The following is a 21,360-nucleotide window of genomic DNA, read 5'->3' on the forward strand; positions in this document are numbered from 1 at the left end:
TTTAAGATTTCAAGAGATGCGACAAAGGACTCAAACCCCTGAGTTTTTACTCCTGTCCCTAGAAAGAAAGTCCTACTGAAGTCCCACTATACTTCCACAATACCACCCATAAGTATTTTTATCATAGAATAAAACATTCTGAATTCTTTCAGTCTGCAGCAAGATTTTTTTTTTCAATTTCACCAGGATATCTTGTAGATAGATCATACCAGCTTAAGAAAAAACGAGCTTAAAGCATTAGAAGAAACACTACCAGCACAGACACTACCCTTTGGTTTCAGTCTGGAGCTGACAAACTAATTTTAGTTCATGAATATTTTATCTGGATGACTTGCAACAGACCCCACTAGACAAATAATATAATACTCTTTTTCTTCTCTTGCCATCTTCCCCCCTCTGCAAGGTGAAGTTCCACTGTATCCACAATCAAAAGATGATCTTGTTGATTTGTTACCTGAGCTGGTGCCTTTTTAAAAAAAAAAACAAAAACAAAAACAAACTACAACTTGTACTCAAGGCTTTTCTGCTACAAATTCACAAAGAATTCTCCGATCCCACGGACTTCACATAAGGCACCAGCAAGGCAACAAAAGTTAAACCAGTCTAAAAAACCTTTTTTTAAAATTTTTATGATTATGAGTAAGTTTGCTGACTTACTCTGATTAAAGGGGCCTCACCTCAGAATCTCCCCAAAAAGGCCATATTTGGTAAATGTTTTCTGATGTCGTAAGCTGATATCCACAGTAGCTTAATCATCCTGTCTCTACTGTTTACGTCTACTCCAAATCTCAAGTGTTTTACTTGTTGCTGTTTCAATCTCACAGTTCAGGTGAGCACACTTCATACTAGGAGATTCACAATTTAAAATTATTTAAAAGTTATCGTTTTGTTTTGACATTCTAAATGCCATTTCCTTAATCACAAAGAAGTTCCACATCACAAGAGAAAAAGAAACTCCAAAATCCCACTACCAGTTTTATTTCTATTAGCTGTCCCTAATGAGCTGGAGTGACTTTTCTAACTCATTTTTATCCAACATTAAACTGTTCTTGTCCATCACAAATTCAAAAGCTTTCTTCAGACACTGACCAAATGAGTCACCCTCCAAGTGAAATAGTAAACACGCAATGTTGTCTTGCAAAAAGAATATTCGAAGTTCACTGTAACCCTAAGGAATACTCTTATAAATTATAAACATATTTTTATTTTTTTGAACGTCAGTCTAAATTATTAAGTATTTCAAATACTCGAAAACAAAGAATAGATGTGGTTAGCGTCACTTGTGAAACAAATTTTACTTCCTAGTAGTTAACTTTTTAACATGCAGGCTGACTCCTCCCTAGTTACCTCCAGAATTGCTGCCTCATTCAGCCTACAGGAGAGATGAGACTCCTAGATCAAATCAGATCTGAATGATTAAGATATTATCCTGAAGAGAAGACTCATGTTACCTTGAAACTTTAAGCACAGAAAAGGGGAAGACTACAAGGCGATGGTCTGTGATGGAAGCAGTGAACATCGGGCAAGATAACTTACTGTTCTTTTTTCCATCAGCCTCAACTCGCTGCGATACTTTTTTTTTTTCCCCAGAAGGGGTTTTGTTTGGGGTGTTTTTTTTTCCTTTTAAATTACGTACTCATTTCTTTCTAACTTGCCACGGACCCTCTTCTTTAGAAGTGCTCAACCACGACTGCCAAGAGAGTACCTACTTGGTAACTACCAGCTTCAGCATTAGGGCAATACAGCCCAGCACAACACACACTAAGAAACCCCAAATGCCATGTCTGTCATTCTGGCCTCAGGCAGCTCCCTGTCCCTCTGTCCTGGTTTCCTCACATATAAAATGGAGGAGACACATTGCAGGAGAGTTTAGAAGATGAATGAACTAGTGGTTGTTGAAGTTTTTCTGTGTTATTATTAAAAATACCATTAAAAAAGGCTCATTTAGCTATTAGTTCTTTACCAAGATACGAAGAGAGAGAGCATTTGTAGGAAGAGTCAATCTGTTTCATGAGATTCAGTGATACTCAAGACTAGTTATTATTATTATCATGCCATACCTCAAATAATAGAAACAAACGAACTAAACAGCTACTTATATCGCAGACGATCTTCTGTGGGTAGAGGAAAGGGAACAGATTAAATATGGTTGCATACACAGATACTTCAGCTCTTTCTTAACTTCCAGTTTTGCAGCTTACTATCATTCTGTAAACAAAATCCCTTAAACTATGTGTATTAAATTACATAGTTTAACACTTTATCTAACTTTTTTGTTTCTTGATGCTTATTTTCAACAGACAAAGTATCTACAAACATAACAACCTAAGACTTCTTGTCAACTGCACATACAAACAAGGCAGATCCTGCAGATGGTAACAAACAATTACAGTTTTCTGGATGTCCTCATCTCACCCCTCTTTCAGAGGCATTGATGCTTACAGCAACATAAATACTCAAAAGCTCTAAGGTGTCACATATTAAGTACGTGGGGAGACAATAACAGAAAGCCACTTTTTTTTCTTACATACATACATATTTACAAATATATTCAAACATTTAAATTCCAATGTTCTTTAAACTTTCTCTACTGATGTCCGACCCCATTTCCAAACTATAGCTGTTTCCATCTTCACTTTCCAATACATAAAAAAACCTCCCCAAAACCAACTTGCAACAGAAAAAAAAACCAACCGCTAAATCATGCAGGTTCTTCCCTGGTTACATACTCAAGAATTGACCTTTTCCATCCTGTCACGTATAAGATACACAGTCCTCAGGTTAAATAAGCTCTATGAAGATAAAACAAAACATGATGGAAAGATAGGTTTTTCTTTTCCCTCTCCTGAATCTAAACAGCACGGAAAATAACCTCAAAAAACATACTGACTTGTGAGATGGCTTTCTTACATTTTGTTTTCGATACACTCCTAAACGGTCACAGAAAGGCAGCGATTCTAGAAAAGCCTCTCCGATTAACCAGTCTTTAAACACCCATAATTGATCAACTCGTGGAAATCAGAGGGCAAAAGGTACAATGTATCTTCAGCAGTGATGCATTTTACACCAACTATACCTATTTTATGAGAGAAAAACTACTAAAGATTTAATAGTGCCAATTAAAGAAGCCAAGAGTTTGCATGGCTCAACAGCTGAGTCATAGACCTCTTGCCTATAATAGGCTCCATTATAGCCCTGAGCTCAAACTGTGGGAAGAGGATTGCAGATGAGTAAGAGGAATTAGTATTTTTAAATGTTATTGCAAAGGAAGGTGTCCTTTAAGCATTACGCAGCTGCCACTTGAGCAGCAGTAGAGCAGCTTGCGCTTACTCAGAATCCTCGTTTTAAATGAGATGCTTGGAAATTTTCGGACACCTCCCAACTTCAAAACGCTATAAAAAAATTAAGCCCATCAGTGTGAAGTCCTCACAAATTCAGCATTTCGCACACATTTCCAAACTTGAAATACTTCAGTACTCGTAATTTTTGTGCTATATTATTACCCTTGATTCTTGGTATTCATTTATATTTACATAAAACTAGGTATGACTCTGTAGCTGAAGACTAAAGTAGTTTGTACTTAACCATAGGATGTCTATGAACCACTGGTGCGATGTACAATGAGGAAAAGAAAATTAAAATGTTAAACTACCTCTCAAGATGGCTCCCAGTAAACCCAGGGAAGTATTTGTGCCATAGTACAATATTGTACACAATTCTGATCATCTACATCAACAACAATTAGGCCTCAGACACAGGTACAGATTATCTTGCAGGAGAAGGCTAAAGGCAATTCAAACTTTAGATAGATTGCTATTCATGAAAACATCAGCAGATCCTAATACAGGAAATAAAAAGAATTAAGATGGGTAAAATTGGCACAAGAGCAAATTGGGTATAAAAACAGTGACTAATAAATTTACGATGGCAAGCCAGATGCCTGTTCCAAAATTTAGAGTATTCTGATTTGGGTCAGGATTTCAAAAAGGAGTATTGGGAGCAAAAGGCAAGTGCTCTTCAATTTAAAGTTTGATAAGGTTATGAAAAGTAGTTCACAGGATGATACATGTGACAGCTGGAGGCTCAACCCAATGGCCCAGGCAATCTTCACAAGTACTTTGCTCCTAATGACTGGTGATAGTAAAAATCAACAGCAAAATCCTGATTAGATTAAAAAATAAATGCAGTTTCAGAAACCTGATTTGGAATACAACAAACACTGAACATCTTAGTTCAGAAATGAGTTAAATAAGCTTAGAACAACCATTTATGTTTAATTTTCTAGGGGAAGGAGATGTCTATTAAGCAGACTAATAGGGCTGGTGAGACAAGCTTCTGGTAGCAAAAGTTTAACCTTCAAACCTGAAAAAATGAGCTGGTTACCCAAAAGGCTTTTATAATTAGTCTGGACAATACAGTCAGGAAAGACGTTAACTATTACCTCTTTTGTAAGCCTTATTTCACTGACATCCACAAATCATCACAGGTATAAATGTGACTACTCAGATACCCTAAGGAAAATCTCTGTGATTTCAAATGTTTGTATTTATAACAACTTTCTTTGACTGGAATTGTCTTCATTCGTATCACGATTGTCATACAAAATGCAATAGTGCTGTTTAAAGCAGAAAGGATTACTTTTTAAACAAAGATGCCACAGTCCCAGTGTCCTTCTGCAATAGCTTTTCTACTCCCTGCTTTCGACAATCTTCCCAGAACAACGCAGAAGTAATTTTTATTTTTAGATAGATGATAGAGATTTGAGAAAAGTAGAAATAAGAGATTTATGAAATTACTGGTCATCAGTTGTTCATTTACACAGTTACACTATATAAATATTAGTGATATACTTGTAAGGAGTGGGTTAGGGCAGGAGATGCTGGTATCCAATTGCCGCGCATGTGTCTTAACTTGCAACAGGAATATTGCAACTGAAAAGGCTCCTGAGACAATTTCACTTCTTTCTAATATTCTGTTGGAAAATCTGTTCTTCCTCAAGAGCTTCCTACACACGACATCCCTAATGTAAGAGATCTGAACCAATGAGGATAAAGGAAGTTCGAACAAATTCTTCTCTCAAAAAAAAAAAAAAAAAAAAATTGTTTTCCATAGAAATTGTCCCAGAGCTCACAGACCAGAAGCCCCTGGCCTGTTTTGATGGCTCTCCAGACCAGTTGATTACCAATGTAAACCCCTTCTCCCATCCCCACCCATTGAGACAACTAGACGGTTTACATGAGTGCTTTGTTTTGGGGTAAGTTTCTACAAGTTGGTGTAGAGACACTTAGAAGAGATGGAGAGGCGCAAGAGTTTTTCTCTTTTACACCTACTAGTAAGTGTTTCAGACTCTGGGCGTTAATCACCGTAAAAGCAAGAAACCTGCAGATCATACTTCAACTACCTGCAGCCCAAATTTTCTTGCATAATATATATGGCTCCCCCTCCCCAATTGTTTCCTTTGCACTACTTACGAATACAAGCATCTACTTCTTCAACATCTACAACTCAGAGAACATGCTCCACACTGATCAAGATTTCAATAATTTGATGTTTATGACTTGCAAAAAATAAATTGGTGGGTTTCTAGGATTGAAGTACGGTAGGTATTTTCATGCGCACAGCTAATACTTCTTTTGTGTATTAGTCCTCACAGTTCTGCACGAGAATTTCTCATTACCCAATTAGACATAGTTAATTAAAGCCCTTTAAATGCAGAAAGTTACTTTCTGAAGCTGCAGTGGTTATTCTGGATATACTAAAAGACCAAACAGCAGACTACACCTCCAGGGCTTCTTGCCTTTTTGAGGACACAGAAACGCACAGGAGAAGTCGAGCTGGCATCGCAGAAAGCGTGCAGGAGTTGAGGAACAGGCGGTGCTAACCCCGCTGAAGGGAGGGCTCCTGCGGTGGGGCCCCTCGGAGCGGAGCACAGGGCAGCCGTGCCGGAGAAGCACACCCGGGGAGCCGGAGGAGCGCGCCTGGGGTGGCGGAAACGGGAGGAGGTTTGTGGTCACCAGCGTAACCCCAGGGGCGCTACCCGGCTGCACGTTTCCACACGGTGAAATGGAAACAGTGACCACGTTTGCCTGCCCCGCCAGCGTATTCCCACTGACTCAAATTGCTCAAAGGTTCTCTGATGGAAGAAGTTAACAGTCGTGGAGGGTACGTATCGCAGGCTAAAGCCATCTTTTTCTAGCTGGCTTACTAATACTAACCTGTCAGACAACTTTTGTGTAACTGTGGTTTCATGCTGTCACTTTCCACTACCAGATTTGCTGCTCCACAGAAAGGCTCAGTTATGCCCATTTCCCTTCAAATACGAAGGCAAATAAAACATTTTTAGTACATGTTCTCTCCAGTCTTTCCATGTCCTTTCCAAAAAAGGTGGCACCGTACAATCCATTACTTCCAGGTGAGGTGAGGATACACTGTCGTGATCAGCCATCACAGAACTCGCTGTTAGGATTCCCCCCCTGAAGAGATCACAGAATCACAGAATGGTATGGGTCAGAAAGGACCTCTGAGGTGAACTAGTCCAACCACCCTGCCATGAGCAGGGACATCTTCCACCAGATCAGGTTGCTCAGAGCCCCATCCAACCTGTCCTTGAATGCTTCCAGGGATGAGGCATCCACCACCTCTCTTGGCAACCTGGTCCACTGTTTCACCATCCTCACTGAAAAAAAATTCTTCCATACATCCAGTCTAGATCTACCCTCCTTCAGTTTAAAACAATTACCCCTTCTCCTGTTGCAGCAGGCCCTGCTAAAAAGTCTGTCCCCATCTTTCTTCTGAGTTTCTTTCAAGTACTAGAAGGCCACAATAAGGTCTCCTCAGAGCCTTTCTTCTCCAGGCTGAACAGCCCCAACTCTCTCAGACTTTCCTCACAGGAGAGGTGTTTCAGCCCTCTGATCATCTTTGTGGCCTCCTCTGGACCCACTCCAACAGGTCCATGTGTTTACTGTTCTGAGGGCTCCAGAGCTGGATGCAGGACTCCAGGTGGGGTCTCACCAGAGCAGAGCAGAGGGGCAGAATCACCTCCCTTGACCTGCTGGCTACCCTTCTCTTGATGCAGTCCAGGACACGGCTGGCCTTCTGGGATGTGAGGGCACATTGGTGGCTCATGTCCAGTTTTTCATCCACCAGTACCCCCAAGTCCTTCTCAGCAGGGCTGCTCTCAATTCCCTCATCCCCCAGCCTGTATTGAGAGCGGGGGTTGCCCTGACCCAGGTGCAGGACCTTGCACTTGGCCTTGTTGAACCTCACGAGGTCCACATGGCCCCACTTCTTCAACTTGTCCAGGTCCCTCTGGATGGCATCCTATCCTTCTGGTGTGTCAGCTGCACCACTCAGCTTGGTGCTGTCTGCAAACTTGCTGAGGACTCACTCGATCCTGCCGTCTAACACGCTGATGAAGATATTAAACAGTACCAGTCCCAATACACTTGTCTGGGACAGAGGGTCCCTACACTTTGCTTTACACTGAGGTGTAACTGCTGTCATTTCAGACACCAGCCTGAGCAGATCCCGTCTGAAGCAAGATTTACGTTACAACACAGAACTCTGTTCTGTCATTTTTCCCCCCTCATTTTTTAATTTTTTAATCTGTAAGCCTCTAAAATCAGACATCTCTACAGCAATGCCAGGTTTAAATTTTGTTTTATATTGTAATATTATATTGTCACCAGAGCTGTGTCTAAAGCGACCCTTTATAACTTACCCCTCGCTGCCAGTAAGTTTCTGAGTTACATTTCTAAGTGTTGCTGTACAGCTCAACAGGGAACTGCAGTACTTGCTCTGCCGTCCCCTGCTCTCCGCTGGCACAGAGCAGCTCTCAAGCACACCCAACAGCAACACCAAACACGAAACAAACAGTTAACAAGCAACCTGTGTCCGAGCAAGAATTTCCTGAATCCCTAATGCCTTAGTTACAGAATCATCTGGTTCTCAGTAAGTTTTCCTGAAATATTTCTGTGTTTCTGTAAGCTGGCTAGCAGAGAGAAAGACTTAAGAACTACGTAGTACTCCCATAGTGTAGGCATTTATGCCTATTTCCACAACTGATGATGCTTGCCCCAGTAAACACCAGCAATATCCCATTAACAAACTGAGACACGAATAACAATTATAAAGCCCAAATTTTTCCACTAGTTTTAATGACTACATATTTCATATACAGCTGTACAAGTAAAATGTGAGGTTAACTTTTCATGGCAAGGTGGCACTTTAAATTCAAACATGCATTGTGTATTATAAGCCTCCAACCATATTTAGCAACAACTGGCTGGTACAGAAAGATTTCTTCCAAAAATAAAAGAAAGCACTTCATACCATCCAGCGCTCACATGTAAGGAAAGTTATAGTACTATCACAGTTATCAGAGTCTTGCAGGGCCAAAAAAGATAGGAAGTACCAGAATGCAAGTGGATGGAGGGCCATCTGGAGAGAAAGGAGACATAAAAGGAGAGTGGAAAAAAACCACAGTTCATACTGACTACCGGATACTAGGAAGTTTGTTATGAAGCTTGTTATGAGTCCTCCCTCTCTTTTCTTACAGGAATACTAAATCCAAAAATCTATAGAAGTATTAACTTCTCAGTTACTGTGGTCATTATGTTCTTTTGGTTGCAGGAGTTACACAGACATAATAAAACACAATTTAATTAGCAAAATTAAAATTGACTATTTTTTTATTCAGCTGATTCAATTATCCAGTCTGTTTTAAGAAAGAAGTCTATTGTAAGTGGGTATACATTCCTTTCGGATACTCTTGTACTACATAGGAAAATTTCTTCTCCGATCAAAATAACAAGAGTTTATATCTAACAAAATATTACAAAAAGTGAAAGACAAAACTTAAGTGTTTGGCACTCCCTACATGTTATATCAACATAGTAAAGACACATTTGGTGCTGTATACTGGAGATTAAGTGTTGTGCTCTTGAAAACAAATATTTGTAATTTTTCAAAGCTAAAAGGTTAATACCATTCTCCAGAAGTTAAGATTTCTTGATGTTTAATTTCTACAGCAAGAACCTGTGCAATATGAACCCACTCCCAGAAGTTCTTAATTTTTGTGCTTGTTCAGCGTAATACATGAGTTGCTGTCTCCTAAGCTTGGCTAACACAATAAAACCGCTGAGGAGGAGCACAGGAGAGTTGTATCCAGATGCTCGGTAGTGATTCAGGGATCAACAGGTGATGGTACAATAGAAGCAAAGGAACAAAAGACTCCTCCCAAGCCAACAGCGGAAGATCAGAGAGAGATCCACTTGTTTTCTTCCACATCTTGAATAACTGCACTACTCTCAGGTTAACCTCTACAATTACCAAATTCTTACAAAAGAACTGGCATGGCCTGCTTTGAACCGTTACCCTGGCTGTCTGCACGTTCTTGAGCTGCACTCTCCAGCAAGAGCAATATTGGAAGGAGTGACAAGGAGAGCAGGGAGATGGCATGTTTTAGAGTAACAGATACCTGAGTAAGAATTGGAATCAGGAGCTTTACAGATTCGGGTTTTGAATAAATAACAATCTTCACGCGCATCATCTACATGTTCCTCTTCATAAACAGGGGCAACACTATTACCAACCTTGCCCAGTACATGGGAAAACTCTTAACTAAACAGGTGACATATCGAGCTCGGTGAAATCAGAAAGAATGCCAATTCCAGAGCTTATGAATAAAACCCACACTCGGATCACTAAGTCATCCTGTCTCTCAGTTCTGTTTTCTCATAAAGACGACTACGGAATCAATCGAATTTTATTTCTAACTTTTCATGCTTTCAAACGACTCTCTACGTTGAAGAAAAAAATCCCATTCAGTGCCCAAGGAAAACAGATACTGGAGGCATCTTCCCTCATTTCAATGCACATGACGCACATCTAATGAAATTGTGCCAAGCTCTGTTTGCTAGAAAGGGGATATTCTTTCATGTCCTCAATAACAAAATAGCTGCAAATACTTCAGATGGAAAAGTCCTTCTCTTCTAAACAAGAAACATACACCTCTGAAATCAAACCAGTCATTTGTACTTGTGTGAAAAAAGGAACAAAAGATGAGTTTAAAAAAATTGGGAGAAGTTGGAATGTGACCTATTTGCCAGCAATTCAATAAAACAAGACGAAGCTCTGACTTCTAATGGAAGTTTTAATTTACCAAAATTTGAGGGAGGATTCAAGGGCTGGTTACTGAGGGCAAGTGCTACAGAAACTTGAGCTGTGTAAGGGTATTAAAGTGCCTGAAAGCTCACTGCCAGAAGAAGAGAAAGCCCCCCCATCTTCTCCCACCAAGCATGCCCACTCCCACACCACCAGGCTGGGTGATCTTGTGGTCACACAGTGAAGAGATGGCAGGAACGTGACCTGGCCAGAAGTGAGCTGGCCAGATACGCCAGTTCACCAAATGGTCAGGCGTGCTGAGGCAGGGACGGAGCTAAGGTTCTGTATCCCAGACCTCCGCCACCTTAGAATCACAGAATCATTGAGGTTGGAAAGACCTCTAAGATCATCAAGTCCAACTGTCAACCCAACACCACCATGCCTACTAAACCATGTCCCAAAGGGCCACATCTACACGTTTTTTGAACACCACAAGGGATGGGGACTCCACCACTTCCCCGGGCAGCCTATTCCAATGCCTGACCATTCTTTCATTTCAGTAAAGAATTTTTTCCTAATATCCAATCTGAACCTCCCCTGGTGCAACATGAGGCCATTGCCTTTCATCCTATTGCTAGTTACTTGGGAGAAGAGATCAACACCCACTTCACTATAGCTGCCTTTCAGGTAGTAGTAGAAAGTAGTGGACAGAGTTTATTCGCATGGACTATTATTTTTAAGCAGATTAGACACTGAGAGTTACTGAGTTCATGCAGCTATGCTGGGAAGCTGTCAGCGGACTGTCTGCACAGAGAGGGGCGAGACACAGCGCGGTGACATGACGGTGTTCCCCGAAGCAGCGTGCAGAGCAATGACAGGCACCCAGCGCCGAATGGCCGCCCCAGCAAGGGCTCAGGAGGCAGGCGACTCACTCACCTGGCGTGGGAGAGGTGGAGTGTCTCCCTGAACTTCTCTGCCCTCATTTTAACACTGATACTGGCCGCTTCCCCTCCATGCCTACCCTCAGCATTGTTCCATCAGCTCAGCTCAGCCCCTCGTTGCCCCCTCCCAGACTACCACTGCCTGCCCACGCTTCCTACTCTGCTCCCACCAGCTCCTGAGGAACTGCTTCGCCATCCTTAGGCCACATCTGCAAACTTGGGAAATTTTCAAAAGAAGTATCTGTACAAACAGATGATTTAATCACCGTGAAAAACTCAAGGGTGTTGATCTCGCTCCGTAGCTACAAAACTTGGTAATCCTGTTGACACAAGAAGGTACCAAATATTTATAGATGACACCTCTAAAGAAAACAACAAGCAATTTGTTCCCAAAATCTAGACCACATTAACATCTGCATAATACATATCCATACAATTAAAAAAACATTGATACCTAGAAAGGAAAGCTCCCAAAGAATAAAGAAAGGAATGGGAGGGGTACATACATCCATTCTGATACGTTGTTCAGGTGAAACCGTCCCTTTTTAAAAATACAGTTTCAGTATTTTAGCCTCATAATTGTTTGGTTATCGGTTCTTTCATTATAACACAAATGTGAAAATTCAAAAGTGAAAAGCACCAGCTCACTGAACTGAGGGAGAAAACAACCTGTACAGGCAAAAGTTAAAAATCGAACTTCAAGGTGATGGTGTCCCATCGTAGTGGGAACTGAGACATTTACTCTCCCCAGAGGGAAAAAAGAGAGGACACTTATGCAAGTTTGTGACACTTGCATTTAAGATACAAGGAAAGGCAGATTACTTTAAAACAAATGGATGCCTCAAATTCCACGTGAAAAAACAGGATGGAAGGCCAGGCGAAGGATCTATAATAAAAAAAGCAGGAAATTACTACTTCACCTGCAACTTGTTCCTTATTAAGAGTGCCACTGTATTTAAATAAATAAATTTAAAAAAAATCAAGCACTTCTCCTTTCATTTGACCCAATTTTCCATCCTTGCAGGCTGATGATGATACAGACATGAGGGTTTGTATTAGACCACCAGCTTTCAATCATGGAAAAAAAACTTCTCTGAAACAACAGATTAAAATTTGTTCAAATAAATACAAATAGGAGAAGGCATTCAGCCATGGAAAAATAAGATGCCATGGAAAAATAAGATGATTGCCAAATCCCACTGGAAGTGACCAACAGCAGATAAGAATACTGTACTGAAGTACCAAACAGCAGCATAAATTTAAAAATATTTCCAGTTCGGTGACTCCTCAGATAAATCTAAATGATTTCCAGAAAAAAAATTCAGGTCACCAACATACCATAGAAACTTCCAACATACTCACACCAAAAAACAAGTCTAGTAACTCTTAAGCCTCCAAAATTATAATGCTGATGCAGACTTGTGTTTTTATGCTAATACTGCAAACTGGCTTTACCCAAAACTCCAGAGCAGATAATTAATGCCACGAACTATTGTCATCACAGTCAAATCATGGCACCTGAGGGAAGAAGTATTCCTGAAGTTGGCTGTACCTCCTCAACAGTAAAAAAGCCACCCCAAAATCCACAGCAAAACCACCTCAAAACTACCAGTCTTTGACCCAAAGGCCTATTCACTGCAGAATCACTGCAGTCCCTCATTTACCAAAAAAGTGCATGTAGCCTTCTCAAGGGTGAGGAGAAAATAAGCCTGTGGATATGTTAATATTAACTGTTAGACTGGAATATATCCAAGGAGTTTTAGAACATGAACTCTTGTCGGACAAAGTACTTCATATTAATTTTTGTATCCTTTGAGAGACCTGCACGCGAACTAGCTCATCAGGTTATCAGTGTAAAACTATTCTACCCCACAGAGGTGAAATAACTTCGATACTTTTAACAAAAGGTAGCTTTAAGGGTCTACTTTTCCTTTTATTTGGGAAATTATAGTTAATTACATTGCTGAAATACAGAAGTTCTTCAGAGCCTCAACAAAATACAGAAGAAGCCTCTAAACTTGTAAGAAAAATTACTATTATTAGCCTTTACTTTTAAATGAATACTATGGATTTTGTTCTCAGCTTTTCTTTCATCACTCTCCACAAATTCTGAATTTGGTCTAGGTTTTTTACATAAATACACACACATATGCATATCCATAGATAAAAATAATATACGTTCGTAATCAAAGTTCAGTATTAGTGCTTTTTTTAATTCCATTTAGTCTAGCACCTTCAACAGTCTTGCCAACATAGACTAGTTTGCTGACCTACGAGCACTTGAACAGGGAAACTAGAATTTCCAGGGTCAGCCATGAGATTTTGCTGAACGTGCAGCACATACAGTACCCCAAAAGACCAGCTTGCAGTCACATGAAATAGCCTCTGTATCAATACAAGAAGTACCCAACAGTGTTTATAAGTTTAAAAAAAAAAAAAAATTGGAGTTGTTCTACTTATTGACAGGAAAATAATCAAAAAGCTAAACACCAAAAGGATGAAAAAGCCAACAGTTCTCTCTGGAGCTGTGGGACATCGCTTATGCATATTAATTTATGGGAAAAATCCTAACCATCTGAAATGATACCATTTCTTACTTAATAAAATTATAGGACACACATTGAAAAATAATCAGTTATGCGAAGACTGTAAGGAAACAAGTAAGAAGACAGTCTCTTCTTACTACCTCTTAGCATTAAAACAATTAAATACCCAAGAAGTAGTCAACCTCATTTTAGCGTGCCAGCAGTAACTGACTTAACACGCACTCTCTGCTGGGTTAGAATATTGCATCAAACCACTCCAGCTGATAGTAGTTTTCATTAATATCCCCCTCCATTCAGGTATATCCAAGTATAAATTCAACTGAGGCAGCAATTCAGGGCTTGAAAACGCAGGAAGGGCCTGTGACAGGGGTGACCCAGCTGGTGACTCAGCAGGACTTTCCCTGCAAGGGAGGGCAGGAAATTTCAAAAGAATGTGTTCATACCAAACACAGCTATGAGTTATGACTCAAAGCAAGGTCACATGCCCATAGATAGTAAGGCCAGCAGAGTAAACCGGGCAGTGAACCGGTAACACACAAAAACTAATTCCTTCTCCACAAGCAGCCGAACGTCACAACCTAGCACCCTTCAACACTGTCAGTGTCTGTCATTGAGCTCTACCATTTAGTTGACCATGGAGGCTATACCATAACAGTATTTGTCATTCAAGTATTCCTATGTTTGACTATAAATAATGTAGATCACATTTGTGAAACGTGATTAATGAACAGGACTCCAAACTTCAGTCCACACAGTAGCTGTGGGTAAATAAGTTCTGTGTAACAACACACCCAGGACAGCCTATTCTTGGCAGAGAAAACTCCTACACTCGCTCTATCACTAATAAAACTATCTGAAAATAGCAATATGTTAAGTTCAACTGCACAGCATCAGACCCCCAGGGGCCTATCTAACCTGGCATCCCCTCTCCGATAAAATCTGTGGAAAAGCAAAAGAACTGGACACACCCACAGTAGATGCAGCTCAATAACAAACTCTGTCACTCCTTATTTACGGCACAGATCTGCTGAGCCAAATGTGGTGCCTTCGTGTTTATCAAACAATGATGCATTTTTCTGCACTGCACCTCAGAGATCAGCGTCTTAATGTGTGGTTCTGAGCACACCACTTGACAACTTGCTGAAAACTCTAAAAGAATTCAAGGAGACAAAAACAGGCGACAAACAACCCTTGTTTCACGTTCACCTTCTTCATGCACCCACATCACTCACAACTTTAGAGGCTTTCACTGTCTCTATCCTTCCCTTCCCCCTTAAATCAACCCTCTCTGTGCTTTTTCAAGTGCTACTGTATTTTCCGAGGCCTGAGGAAGGGATGTAAAGCTGCACAGCACTTGCCACATCAACACACCACGCATACATGTAGGAACATGATAACAATCTTGGCTTTGCTCTCTGCTACTTCCATAACAATTCCTATAGTTATATTTCTTCGACTGCCATAGCACTTTTTCAGATAGCCATCTGACACCAAGGCCATGCTCCTAAGCAGAGGTTTTTGCCTGCCATTTCACTGCCCAGGCACCACAGAATCACCTAGCTTGGAAAAGGCCTTTAAGATCATCGAGTCCAAACCTAACACTGCCGAGTCCACCACTACACCACGTCCCCAAGTGCCATATCCACACTCCATGCTCCACCTCTAGGGAGGTATTTAAACCACTCAACAACTTCCCTGGGCAGCCTGCTCCACTGCTTGATAAACCTTTTGGTGAAAAAACTTTTCCTAATATCCAGGCTAAACCTCCCCATCTACGCCGTGACTCACACAGTTTATGGCCAAGTGATTGACATTCTTGTTGTATTTCTAATTATTTAATTACTGTTACGCTCTTCACCACATCTGCACTTTGCGCCCTGACTTGAGTACGTTAACAGCAGCAGCAAACTCTGCCACCTGACTTTTCACACTTTTCCAGATCATTTATGCGTATTTTGAGGAGCTCACAAGCCCAACACTGATGCCTCCACTACCCCTACCCTTTGCTTTGCACCTTGGCCCATTATCTGGCCGCAGCAGAACCCATCACCCCATCCCATGGCCACCGAGCTCTTCCCAAAGCCTTTGGTGAAGAACGTCTCAACAGAGGGTTTGAAAAACCAAGCATACTTTGAATATCCCAATGCTACGGCAGTTCTTATGAATCTACCAAACTCCACTGAAGCCAGCAACTCACTGCTAACAAGGTCCTAATAACCATCTCTAGTTTTCAGCTATTAATCTAAACCAGCTGAACTGTCAATCACCAGCTCTATCACCCAGCCAAAATAGTTTGCAGTTTTGCACACAAAAAAGAAATAACAAGCCCTGGAACTGACATGGCAATTTCTTTCAAGTTAAAAGCAAAAGAACTTCACTTTCCTTCCAACATATCTAAAAACAAAACAGTAATTTGGTTAACCACAAGTATTACAGCCTTCCCATGATAAGGCTAGCTTCAAATCACTGAAAAATAATTACCAAGATGGATTCTGTTGATTCAAAAGTACATAGTGATTTCCATTTCATTGACTATATTAATTTTGTTGATTCATTTTCTACAAATAAAAACAAACCAGTCATTTAAATAACTGTTCTTCAGCGAACAGTTTTCTGCCAACTGACATGAAGGGAAAACCATGACACAGATACAGGACCTATAAATTCCGCATTCAGTCTTAGGAGCAGGGGTTTCGCACATCTGCATTTTTCCCCAGGGGGTGGGGAGTTTAGTTTTCATTGACTTGAACAATATTTATTTCATCCAAACAGTTTTCAAGGGGCAAATGCTGCCTGTCAAGAGTTTCATTACTACAGTCAGGTCCAAAATTAATTAGTTAATGGGAGAGTATGTTAACAATCACTCTTACCAAATAAAAACTTCACAGAAGCAGGCTAACAGACAAGTTACTTGGCTAGCTACAATTGTTTGAATTACTTATTTTAATCAAATAACTTGAGTTATCATGTGGTTTTTCCCTAATTCTTTAGTTTCAGCACTCACCTTTGTTCAAGCTGTTCATCTGCAGTTCAGAACTTTGTAATAAGTTGCATAGCTCATTTAAGGGTTGAACTGCCTGTGTTTTACCCCTTCACTGATTCAAGGGAAATGAACGTCCCAAGAACATTTACCAAGCCTGTCCATTCCACAAGTAAACCATCTCCTCCCAAAACATCCCTTGCTGCCAAAAAAAGGTTTACTGGATGGTCAGATGAAAACAAGGAATTAACGCCAATGAAGAACACCACAGCTTTAGGGCACAGGTGATCTCACATCTTCCCACACCCCCACCATTGCTAGTTGTGGAAGATCCCACTGACACTGGGTTTTGTTGCTTTACTGTCTTAGAAGTCTTACGTTACCATTTCTACAATATTCTTTCAAGTTTTTTCTGCTAGATGTTTCAGCCCTCATCTTCAGAACAACCACATCTTGTACTTCTTTTTCTGATCCCCAGTCTTTCTGTACTGGTTTCTCTGTGCTGTCGTTACCCCCTTTCCAAATATCTGCTCATTCTCATGGGGTTTTTTTGTATAGTCTTGAGTTGTCTCCTTTTTCACTCTGCTTACCCGCAGAGTCAATAACACAAGAGGTACTGTCAAGAGCTGCTCTCTCAAGCGGGAACACATGACTCCACGTGCATGCGAGAACTATAATTTAGGTTCTCCAAACAAAGCCTGTGCGTGGAAGGTGGGAGGAGAAGAAGGGCCAACACAGGCATACAATTTCACACCAGTTTTGAGAGGGGCAGGGGAGAGAAAGACAGTCTTAAAGATATTCTTTGCCCCTTCAAGAGCAGAGCTTCCTCCTCCCTCCCAGAATGGCAGTGTCCTTCCCCTTGCCCAGCCTAGCCCCTGATCTCCCTCCCAGGGCTTCCCCACCCTAGGTCACCTCCAGCTCTCCCCCCTCCTCACTTCCACAGGGAATGTGCAAGCCTCTCCCAGCTGCTGAGCTGCTCCATCTACCACTCCTTGTCAGCTGCCTCTCTGCAGCGCATACATCTGATTCCCAGACCCACCTCACGCTGTGCGGAGCGGCTAACAGAAGCAGCCGGCAGGCAGCAGTGGAAGGGACTGCTGAGCAGCTGCTTTCCACACAGGCCTGGGACACTGGCTAGGACAGCTGTTTTTATGATTTATTAAGCTTATTGTAGCATCGTATCATTATGACTGCATTCCAGCAATTGTCTCCAAATTTTACAGGCAGAGCTACTTGGCATTAATTACTGACTGGCTTAAAAAAACCCAAAAATACTAAACCTCTGACATCTTGACCACCTACTCCTTCAGTACCAAGCCTCTTGAACGATGACTGATAGAGCCAGAGGTAAGCAATAGCAAACGCAAAGATCCCAAAAGGCACTTTTTCAGCTGAAGCTTAACATACTAGCATGTAGTCAAACTGCTAAGCTACAGAGGATCAAGACGTTTTACTGGTTTTAGCTTTTAATTGAAAAATGACGCTGAAGTAATACATTTGCATCGAAACCCAGTAGATCAGAGACTCAGTAAAATAAAACTTCTGTCCCAGTCGAGATTTCATTTAAGCCTCAGAAGATGTGATTTCAGACCATGATTCACATCTGCTGTCTTCTCCTTGCATAAACTGCTGCCCCTTCACTTTGCAGTTGCACTACTTAGCGCTGCAGAAGTTCATCCCAGAAATTTTGTCACATGTAAAAATTTCAGCTTTAACTTAAAACCACAAAACATTCCCTTAGGATTTGAAGAAAACCCTTGATTCGGCCAAAACAAAGCCATTATAACACACACTTCTTTCTCCAACTTCACATACAAAAAAATTATCCAAGTTGCACATACAAAAATTAAATGACAATTCTCACACATGCTTTCCATTTTCCCCTCAAAGGAACCAACATGAAAAAAAGTAGGTATTGAGCTTTTCCTGCTGCTATATAATATTTCGGTCTATCCATAATGTTATCCTGTAAAAATTACTGTAAGGACATTAGCAAGCTACCTGAACCTCATTTTACCTTCAGCTTCCGTGCACCAAGAAAGCCACATAACCAGTAACAAATAGGGGAGTCAAACAGGAGCAACCGTTTTGAAGCCTAGACCTTGTGTATCCTGAAACACATTTACAGTAATTTAAAACATTTTTCTACTCATTGGAAGCAGCTTACCTGAAGGACAGGCACTTTTTGTGGTGTGTTTTGTGGTGACTGGTGAAGCTGTGCCCAGGGCTGATGATGAGGATGTGGGGGTGGTGAAGACTGATGATGTATCCCTGGATGAGGCTGCATGGGAGGACAGGTTGGCATTTGCTGTTGAAAAGACTGCTGTTGACTAGGAAGCTGCTGGCCAGATATAAGTCGCTCTTGTATTGCTTGTGGATCTGCAAGGCCAACACCTGGACAACCATTTGGTCTCATGTGCCCACCCATCTCCCGTGGTGTTGAAGACATACCCATAAACGGACGATTCTGCTGCATGTTTCGGGGGCCCATATTCCTTTGTCCAATTCCCATGGCACCAGGGGGCTGGTGTGACGGCTGAGGATGGGGTATATTTGGATAACTGCCAACTTCCATTGGTATTCCAGCGCTACCAGGTCTAACCTGTGGAGGAGGTGTACCTGCTGGATTACTCATTGCTTTCATAGGTGACATGGGAGGTGGAGAGGCATAAGTTCCCTGAGGCTGTGAAGGGTGCATAGTTTGCGTGTTCATTTGGTTAAGTGAGCCACTAGGGTGGATGGGTTGCTGGTGCATTAGTCCTTGACCACTGTTTGATGGAAATCCGACAGCATTTGGGTATCTTGGTACAGACTGATTCATTGGAGTGTTATTTGTAAGGCCTAAATTCTGATTCATCCCTGTATTATTAACTAATCCCTGATTAAGGTTACTGTAAGGATATCGAGAATACTGCCCTGAGTTGTTTATAGTAGGTGAGGGTACCGTCTGGCTCCGAGAACTAAAATTAAGTGTTTGTGGCCTAACAGCACCCTGCTGGGGAGGATTAGGGGAGAATCTGGGACTGTGGGCTACTGATTCTCCATGGAGAGCAGTGGGGGGATGGTGGTGAAATTGCTGGACTGAGTGTCGCAAAGAAGGTGCCATACTGGGATTCTGCTGGGGCACATGAGACAAGTGGCCAGGTCCTGAGGTGGCAATGAAAGGGTTTCCCTGATTGAGGCCTTCTTGGCCTTGAGAAAACTGGTTCATCCTCTGCTGCTGCGGCTGACCGTGCTGCTGCATTGAAAAATCACCACGAGCCATGTAGTTTCCCATCTGCTGCATGTGCTGAGGATGGCCCTGCCCGGGGGGCCCGGAGGGTGCCTGTGGCGGCTGTGCTGGCTGCGGTTGCTGCTGCTGTTGCTGCTGGTACGGTGCTCTTATCTGGTCTGGCACTTGAACCGCCCGTGGTCCCCACATGGAGCCACTGTCTACGAAGGGTTGCCCGTGTCTTTCGTTCTGCATGCTGGGATAGACTCCCATCTGACCACCAGCACCACTGCCATGAGGAACCTGAGGAACTGGAGGGTTGTGATACTGTGAATGAGGAGACGCTATACCGTTCCCAGGGGCACTGCTTATCATCCTGTTCGGCTGATCCATCAGGTGCATTTTCTGCTGTTCGTACTGATTATAGTGATCAAAATGGGTCAACTTGGCTTGATTTTGATTTGCAGGGGGATGATGAAGAGACGACTGTAAAGAGGGAAATCCTTGATCCATGGGCATTTGCTGCCCCATAGGATTTACTGTATTTTCAGGATATCCACATTCTCCGAGACCTTCCAACCCTTCACTGAAAATATTCCCATCTTCTCCAAACAGACTCATCATTCCCGGATCTGCCATCTTTTTTCAGCACACAGCTCCTCGGAGCTACAACTAGAATGCTAGTCTGTGCTTCACCTCGGCGAGGTGTTTTGTCCTCAAAGCCTTTAATCCTCAACTAATCTCCTTCATGTCATTCCATATTTCCTTAATTCTTTTGGACCACGCAGTGTCAGGCAAAGTCTGGTTACTGCTCCTAGAAAAAGCGGGGGAAGGGAGAGAAAGAGAGGAAGATATTGAAATAAATATTGTCAGGCAATAAAAAGAAAACATACTTGACTGTTTTTTACACAATGCTGGCTAGTTTCAGCCCCCGAAATACACCTTAATCTATTTCACTTCTCGAAGGATTCATTAGCTTTATCAGAGGCTTTATTGTGTTAGCAAGAGTTAGGAAGCAAGCAAAATGCTAGCCTTAACCTTACATTAATCCATTCACTACACTTCCTAGTGCTCCTTTCTTGGGTGGAACAGAACAAAAGAACACAACATGCAGCAGCAGCAGCTGCCACAGCAGGTAGGCAGATGTATGTATATAGCCAAGCAGCCCATCTGCCGAACTAAAGCCCTGAAAACGCTCTAGTTACCAACAGCATGTCCTTAACCTTATTCCCTTGAGCTGCGTAATCAGATGAGCAAGCAGAAGCACCAAGTCCTACAACGGACTGAAGTTAGTTACACGGACAACAGATTTTTCAAACGCACACAGAGGTGACCCTCTCAAACAGGCCCAACTCCAAGACTTCACATTTAGGAAGGGAAAAGAAAAAATTTTTTAAACACACAATTTATCTTAATTTAATGAAGTTGTAAACAAAGACATGACACTTCTTCCCATTTAAGTAAAGCTATATGCTCAATTTGTGTAAGAAAATTAAAATCCAAAGCTTCATTCCATGATAAGGTAGATTTCTCAATCCATACCCTAATTTTTCTCATGATGATAACAGGGAACACTAT

General features: G+C 41.7%; 1 protein-coding gene across 4 annotated transcripts in view; it reads right to left on the reverse strand.

The window, feature by feature from the left end:
* Positions 1–21,360, reverse strand: part of CHD7 (chromodomain helicase DNA binding protein 7) — a 133,476-nt gene that overhangs the window by 70,733 nt on the left and 41,383 nt on the right. For all 4 annotated transcript variants that reach the window (XM_075416096.1, XM_075416097.1, XM_075416093.1 and 1 more), the window contains exon 2: positions 18,739–20,596. In XM_075416096.1, the coding sequence (XP_075272211.1) occupies positions 18,739–20,421 (1,683 nt within the window). In that variant the 5' untranslated portion in view covers positions 20,422–20,596. The remainder of the gene's footprint in view (positions 1–18,738; positions 20,597–21,360) is intronic.

This window comes from Opisthocomus hoazin, chromosome 3 (assembly GCF_030867145.1).
Source record: "Opisthocomus hoazin isolate bOpiHoa1 chromosome 3, bOpiHoa1.hap1, whole genome shotgun sequence".
Taxonomy (NCBI): Eukaryota; Metazoa; Chordata; class Aves; order Opisthocomiformes; family Opisthocomidae; genus Opisthocomus; species Opisthocomus hoazin.